This window comes from Centruroides sculpturatus, unplaced genomic scaffold (assembly GCF_000671375.1).
Source record: "Centruroides sculpturatus isolate CEXI.00-Female unplaced genomic scaffold, Cexi_2.0 scaffold1117, whole genome shotgun sequence".
NCBI lineage: Eukaryota > Metazoa > Arthropoda > Arachnida > Scorpiones > Buthidae > Centruroides > Centruroides sculpturatus.
This window is the reverse complement of record NW_019385276.1, coordinates 191,073-199,306: the sequence shown is the minus strand read 5'-3', so window position 1 is coordinate 199,306 and position 8,234 is coordinate 191,073. Positions and strand designations below refer to the sequence as shown.

The window sequence follows — 8,234 nt, the reverse complement described above, 5'->3', positions numbered from 1 at the left end:
CCTATACACCAGCAATTTTTATAACAAGTGCAAATGTTTTCACCAGTGTTGAATGGGCATCATCAGACAAATGCTGAGACAAATGGGGAATTGCCGAACACTTATGCAGGAGGAGGTGACATATGACGTAAGACGAGAACAGGGAGGGGGGATAGTGTAAGGGGGCCAAAAGGGAGATCTCAAAACAAAAAAAAATTAACGATTATATGTGATATCGTTATCGTCTCCATTGCCGTCTGGACTGCTGAGCAGTAACAGTCAACATCATGTGGGAGCGGTTCAGTCAGAAATCGATGCCTTGTTTACAAACAACACAACCCATTTATTAGACAATTTAATTTACAGAAAGTTTATAGTCACGAAGGGTTTATGTCCTTGTATAATTCGGCATATAGTCTTCAAAGAAGAAGAGGAAGGTCCTGTGAAGAAGATAGTTTTCATTTGCTGACCGGATGTTGCATTCTAAGTCCAGTTGTTGAACAGGAAATGATGTCCAATGAATGCAGATCGGAATGTCTGAAGTTTTTTCAACAAAGGTCTAATACTTTCAGAGGATACATCAGCAAAGGACAGAGATGGAATCTTGCAGGAAGCACCCTAACAAGGGACATAGCCTTGTGGGACACCATCTCAAAGAACCAAGTGTCCCTGTGGCCTGGGCTTAAATATTTTTTGTCTCGCAAATTGTCACTTTATTGGTTATTAATCCCCTTTCTAGGTTGCAGGTTAGTCTTTCTCTGTTACTAGGTGAAATTGGACCAGATTGGTTCCTGAGAAAGATGATTGTTTATGAATACAATTTGATACTGTCTTCAGTGTTGAACAAACCTTTTCTATACCTTAACTAACATTTCCTTTTTTGTTCATTTTGTCTTAATAAAAATTTTAATTTACTAATTTTTTTCTTTTTTTCGCATGGTTTTAATATTAAAATAGTTAAATTTTTTTCTCTTATTCTTTATAATTTAATTTCCTTAATTTTAATTAATCGCAAATATCAAGATTTGTTTTTGTTTATATTTTTGGTTAAAAGAATGTTTTCCATCTCAACTCAGGGCCTCACAATAGTGAGGTTATGGGCTGGGCTACAATTTATATTTCGTAGAAAGACTTCCATGCTATGGGGAAGAAGTCAACATCACAAAAGTTTATAGCTGTGTTATTGCAGGTGATCTTATTTATTTTGACCTGCACCAGCTGCTTGAAGAAGAGTTGCCTGGAAGAGAATGCATAGGAGCTACAACTTACCCTTTAAATATCCACCTGAAAGAGCATCATACATCAAAAAGGTTTGAATAACACCACTTTGACTGTCTACACCTTCGACCCAGACATACAAGTTGAATTTTGTGAGGTACGTCTATCACATAATGCATCTAAGCAATCTTTCTTCATGCATCTGGAGCAAATGGAAATATATAAGTCCACTTGCAATAACAGCTGTAAACTTTTGTGATGTTGATTCCTTCCCCATAGCTTGGAAGTCTTTCTATGAAATATAAATCTCACTATCTTTCCCCTCTCCATTTTCTTATCTTACATCATACATTCCCTCTCCCTGTGCACATGTGTTCAGCAATCTCCCATTTGCCTCAGAATTTGTTTGCCTGATGATGCCTGTTCAACATGATCAGAAACATTTGCACTTGTTATAAAAATTGCTGTGTATATTGGTGTAAATTGGTGTATAGGTTTTGTGTTTGTTTTTAATTCTAATTTAACCAGTTGTAAGGTAGCAGTTATTATTATTAATATTTATGTGCAAATGTTTTATTATAGTTTACAATCCCAGAAAAAAATAGAAATATCTAAGGAAATTGATAAGCTTTCTATGGGTTTAAACAAATTAGATAAAGCTTGCATCGAAGTTCAAAACACTACTGTTCAGTTAAATGAAACTAAACAGCAACTTAATGAATATTTAAAAGAGTGTAAAATGTTTAAATTAAATCTCATTCAAGAAAATCTTGATGTGAAAGAACAACAAAAAGTAAGTCCAATTTCTATTTTAAAATTTAAAATATTAAAATAAAAATATAATAAAATTTTTATATTGCCAAATAGAGATACATTTTCTTTTGAAAAACTAGCAAGTCTTATTCAAGATTCTAAAAACAGCTTCATGTAGCCAGCAATTTGCGAGATGAAAATTATGAAAAATCACTATTAATTTGTTACACTGCTATCAAAAACATATTGCAACTTTTTGCAATGTTCACAATGCAATGAGTATTTTCAGTTATATCAAAACTGATTGGATATATTTGCAGTGATAATTGACTGAAGTATAGCCTCATCCACATTAAGAGAGAAATTTAATCTTGAAATTATTCCCTCAGTTGTTACTTCTCCAAATTATTTTAGGATCATGACTTTTATTAAATACAAAACCAGCTAAAGATAAGTTTATGTTAGTGTCATAACTACATAGGTGCAATGAATACACAAGCACAGGGCCAGGTTGAAGAAGGACCCCCAAAATAGCATACAAAAAAATGACTAATATATTTTTATTTTCAAATTTAAAAGTTTGTTATTATGTAGCTTTCAAACATACTTTAGAATTTTTGTGGCTATAGAACAACTTTTATGTTCAAAAACAAAGCTTTGACTGTAGTTTGCTAAACAATTTGTTTCTTTAATTATACTTTTAATTATATTTGTTATCTTTTAAATTTTGAATTAAAATATTTTATATTTGAGATTTGAGACTCATCACTAAAATTTGCATTAAAATATCTTTTTAAATAAGAAAAAAGGGAGCTAGAAATATTTCTTTTAGTATGAAAAATGTGACACAAATGTATAAACAATGTAAGAATGTAAGTCTTACGATCGACCATGTCCAGTTGGATCAGATTAGACATTGAAGTTAACCTCTTTTGTGATTTAAGTTGAGATCTTGTTACATTTAACAATGACTGAGAGACCGATCCAAATGTGTAATCAGAGACAGAAAATAATAAAAGTTTATGTTTTAAGGATATGGAGTTTTTTAGTGAGTATCTGTTACTTCTTCAAAAGAAGACATGATATTCTGCAAAGATCCATTCTTTATGTGGAATTTTCTATCAAAAGTTCCTTCCTATCAAGATCAGATGCTTCCAAAATAGATTTCTATCCAGTGTTAAACAACAGTTTCCAGTTTTTGTTTGTGACTGTGTTCACTGCTGTCAACTCAACCTGATCTACTGAGAGACCACTACCTGTCTGTCTGAGATTGCCAAGAACATTACCCCAGTGCTATTGAATCAATGAGGAAACATTAGTGGCCTAATATTGCCTTTAAATGTACTATTGTCTCCAGAAGCAACTTTTTGACAAAAATTATGTAAGCTACTGACTTATTTCTAAATACATAGGTTTAATTGGTAAAGGTGAATTGCCTCAGTGCCTTCCACACCAACATATCTCACCTCACCATCTTTCATCCTGAGATTGAATTTTCTTTCATATTGGTAACCTCACAGTTTTAAAATGATTGAAATCTTTATAGCATTTTTTTGTATACTTAAAATTTAAATAACTAGTTCTTTTATAGAATTTTTAAAAATTGTTATGTTAGTGTCAAAGATAGTATTGATGAATTATCTCCTAGATAAATAAGATAATTTTTCAGCAATGTTTAGGAATTCAAAAATTGTGCTTTTTGAATAAGGTTTGTGTTTGCTAGAAAGATATATTTAAGCAATACATTGTTTTAATTATTAAGAAACAGGTAAAATGGCAAAGCCATTTTTGGGATGAGACTATGTCTCAGAGAGCACGAACAATGCATGCGCATTGTTTGGTTTGTAGAAACTCACACCTGTTTGTAGAAAAAGTCTTAGCATTTCGTATTTTCTTTTCACCTGGTTCTTGGTCCCGAGTACCTACAAGTCGGGTTTATTTTATGTGGACATGATTTGGGAACAAAATACTCTGTGCCAAATTGAAACTCCTGATATGTACTCCTTCATACCTCTAAGGTGTGCAGCTATTGACAGCAGTGCAATTTTAGAGACAAGACACAGTCTTGTCAAAAAATATGATTGTCTTTAATACTAATCTTTTAAAAATCAATTTTTCTGATTTTATAAATAAATCATTTTCATTACTTCATTTTTATTGCATAGATTTAATTATAAAATTTAGCACAGATAAATGAATTTAAATCAGATTTTTTTTATTATAGTTATATAGTCATATTTTAAAAGTGTTCTGTAGACTTAAAAAGTTAATGTTACAATAGATATTATTTCAATTTTTATCAAATGCAACACATGATAAATATAAATGGTTTTATATTTTCTTATAAATAATATTTTGAATGATGCTTAAAAAAGAATGTTTAATTAATAGTTAGTTACAAAAAAGACTCAAAGTATTGAAGAAGAAGAAATTGCATGCAAAAAAATGAGAGATATCGCTTTGAGAGATTTGAATGTTGCTCTTCAGACTCTCAATGAAGCTTCAGTGGTAGGTCTAATATTTATATTACATCTTTTATAACGTTTTTATTATATACATGTATTTTTTAGAAAAAAATATTTTCCTTTTTAGCTTTATATTAATAATAATATATCTAAGAATGTTATGGTCAGTTTGACATTTATTAAACTTTTTTAATTTTTGTATTTAGGTATTCAACCCATTTTATTTCTCAATTGATTATTTTTTAATTCAAATTATTATATAATGAAATTAAAGTAGTGATATTTAGCTTTTATTTATTAGAATTTAGATGCTCTTACTGATTTTAAAATTATTTTTGTCATATTGTAAATATTTAGAATGTTAAAAGAATACCATTTATTTTATTTTTTAGTAGAAATATAGTAATATTTGAAATCTAATAAAGAAAATTAAAATTAAAATTTTTACAATATTTGTTTGTGATATTTAGTCTTTAGATGAGTTGGACAAGAAAGATATAGATGAAATCAAAAGTTATGCAAAACCACCAGCTTTAATTGAAAAGGTTATGGAAGCTGTCATGGTATTTAGAGGTGCTGAAGAATCTTGGAATGAAGCTAAAAAACAATTAGGTATATTTATGAATAAGTAAGAAATAATATATTATATTATAATAGATTATAAGAAACAGATATTCCTAAAATTCAGTCTTGTACAATATTTCACCATTAAATATTGACTTCTGCTATATATATATTTCAACTCACGCATAACACAAGTTGTTTTTAAAAAGTTCCAGATTAGGTTAAAAAATCAAAACATGGTAAGAAAAATCCTGTGAGATAAGCCAAGAATCAAGGGACAATTCTTTATGACCACTTACTCTGCATGGGCTGGTAAAGCCTGATCTTCAAGTCATTGGATGGCTTAAAAATGATAGAGGGGTAAGTTATTGAGTGGGGATGGGTAAGCCGATAGGTGTCCATTTTCTGAAGAGACAGAAGACAGGTTTTTAACAAATAAATAAAAGTTTATCATATAACTAATTCTATAATACATATACCAGATATACAATTAAATGTGCTTAAATGCTGTTACATATAAACTCCTATGGAGTGGAATGACAAAAGTTTCTGTTCAGCTTGCAAGGCACATGCTTAACCTATTGACCTATCTCTGACACTAATCTCACGGAGAAAGAGTTTGCAATAATCTACAAATACCTATAGTTTTGTTATTTGAGGATACGATGTTTGCTCAATCAGAGGGAGAAGGATTTGAAGTGGATTGGCGAGCCTATGGGCAAGTCTTCCCTTTGTCGACTTGTATGGGCCAGGGCTATCTGTTTATGTATGTCCACTGAAGTTGGCACATATCTCAATAACAAGAAGTACCATTTTCTCCATCCTTACTTTATGAGGGCCAGTACGAAGGGCTTGCTCCAACATGTGCACTCAGGTAGCATTTCCCCCTCTATGTTTCGAATGAATCAGCTCTCACCACCTAAGGGAACAGAGCAAGAATAGAAAGTTTTAGAAGTAAGAAGGAACAAAGAACAGAGGATTATGCTAAAACTCTGACTGTGCAAAAATTATACAATGGCATAAAGCCAAGAGGTTGAGAAACTGGGTTTTACATTTGTCAATGTTATTTACAATGTAATGGAAATCATTGTGGCGCTAGTTCGTGCTTAATTAATTACTATACACAAACAAGGTTACATACAAAAAACTTAAATTTATTATATACATGAGATACTGTGCGATTGTACAAGTGGAGCACAGAAGTGAGAACACATGTGAGAACACATGTGTCTAGAGCAAGGTTTGAATCCAAAGTATGAGGTCATAGGTCAGGTTGCCTGGTCTGTTCAGTTCAGAGTTCCTCCTGGTAGCAACTTTTGGATTTATTACCAAAGCTGTCACCACAATCATAAATTAAACTTTTGTTTTTACATGGCAACCTTGGCACTATGTGAGCATGTCCTCTGGGGTGGATCAAAGACATTAGACGAAGTTGTGGAGAGTTGTGAGTGTTAATAAAAGGCCAATAATGAATGTGGATATTTGGCAAATAATAGAAATATTGCTATTATACAAAACTCTACCAATGATCAAAGTGAATTAGAAAGTATCATTGGTTTTGAAACTAATAGAGATGATATTTTCTTGCCTAAAAGCCACAGTGAGATCATTTGCAAATCAATCGCGAAGTTAACCAAGAGTGGCACAAAGACAAGACAATTGAAACAATTGAACAATAAATGATGTGTTACTTGTGACAACCCATACCACCATGCAAGAGATATCCTAACTGTAGAAATACTGATTGAGTTAAACTGATGAAGGAATAGAATAGGACCCAGTGTAATATATGTTGATGATTTAGATAAACATTAAATGTAATGTAATATGTTGACGATTTAAACAAAGGAAATGTAATCGAGTAGGTGCCGAGGTGGCGGGACGGAAAGCGAGCGAGAGAGCTCGAAGTAACCAGCTGGATGTAGAAGTGTTTAGTTGTATTAATAAAGAGTTATTCGTACCATATTATCTTGTCAGTTGAGTCGTTTATAATACATGGTGGCAGCGTAGAGGAAAATGTATCAGATCCCAGCGCCAGAAGTTTTTAATTTTTGTCCCGAAGATTGGAGAACATGGATAGGGCGTTTCGAATGATTTCGAACAGTGTCTGGACTCCATAATAAAGAGGAAACTGACCAGGTAAATTCTTTCATATATTTAATGGGACAGAAAGCCGAGGAAATTTTGGCGTCATTTAGTCTCCCAGAAGAGGATAGAAATGACTATTCAAAAGTTAAGGCTGCATTCGAAAAATACTTCGTCCCAACTAAAAATGTTATATACGAAAGATATAAATTCTATTCTCGGTTTCAAGAAGAAGGAGAAACAGTGGAGAACTTCGTGACTTCATTATATAGTCTGGTTAAAACGTGTGATTTTCCTGCTTCGTTTCAAGACGAAATGATTAGGGATAGAATAGTTTGCGGCATTAGAGACAAAAAGGTTTCGGAACGTTTGCAACTTGAAACGGAACTAACTCTGGAGAAAGCAATAAACACTGCGAGACAGGCTAAAACAGTAAAAAAGCAACAAGAAGCTTTTAAGAACAATTCCGGGAATAACATATATGCATTACGCAAAACTGCAGGTAGGAAGAACGTATTTTCGAAGCCGGAAGCTACCGACAATTCGTTTACCGGAAACAAAACTGTGAATTCCTGTTATTGGTGTGGAAAACCGGTGAAACATACTAAATTCAATTGCCCTGCACGTAAGGCGATCTGTAATAAGTGCAAAAAAGTAGGTCATTACGCAAAGGTCTGTAAAGCTAAAGTAAGTATAAATGAAATAGGAGAACCTAATCAAAGTTCATTCCTAGGACAAGTTAAAGGATCAAGTAATATGAACAATAGCGTTAAGAAACAGCTTAACCAGTGGAATGCAAACATTTTTGTGGGAGACATTCCTTTAAACTTCAAGATCGACACAGGGGCAGATGTCACAGTTATACCACACGAGACATATAACAGAGTGCTATCTCGTGTTAAATTACAAGAAACGAATAGAACTATACACGGCCCTGGTAAAAAAACTCTGGATGTTGTGGGAGTGTTTACGGAAAAGCTAAGAAATAAGAGATTCCGCATCCAAGAAGACATATATGTTATAGATAAACTAGAACACTCCTTGTTGAGTGGTAAAGCGAGTGAACAGTTAAATCTTGTAAAAAGAATACAAGAACTAAACTCTACTTTCGATCCATTTAAAGAATTCCCCAATCTATTTCAGGGGATTGGGAAAGTGCAGAAACCCTAT

The 8,234-nt window shown here is 32.5% G+C and overlaps 1 protein-coding gene across 1 annotated transcript in view; it reads left to right on the top strand.

Moving 5' to 3' along the window:
- The first annotated feature begins 369 nt into the window (after nt 1-369).
- The window catches only part of LOC111637068 (dynein heavy chain 2, axonemal-like), a 33,078-nt gene continuing 25,213 nt past the window's right edge, over nt 370-8,234 (top strand). Inside the window, exons 1-4 of the mRNA XM_023382477.1 lie at nt 370-725; nt 1,780-1,990; nt 4,342-4,458; nt 4,886-5,027. Of these exons, the coding sequence (XP_023238245.1) occupies nt 370-725; nt 1,780-1,990; nt 4,342-4,458; nt 4,886-5,027 (826 nt within the window). The remainder of the gene's footprint in view (nt 726-1,779; nt 1,991-4,341; nt 4,459-4,885; nt 5,028-8,234) is intronic.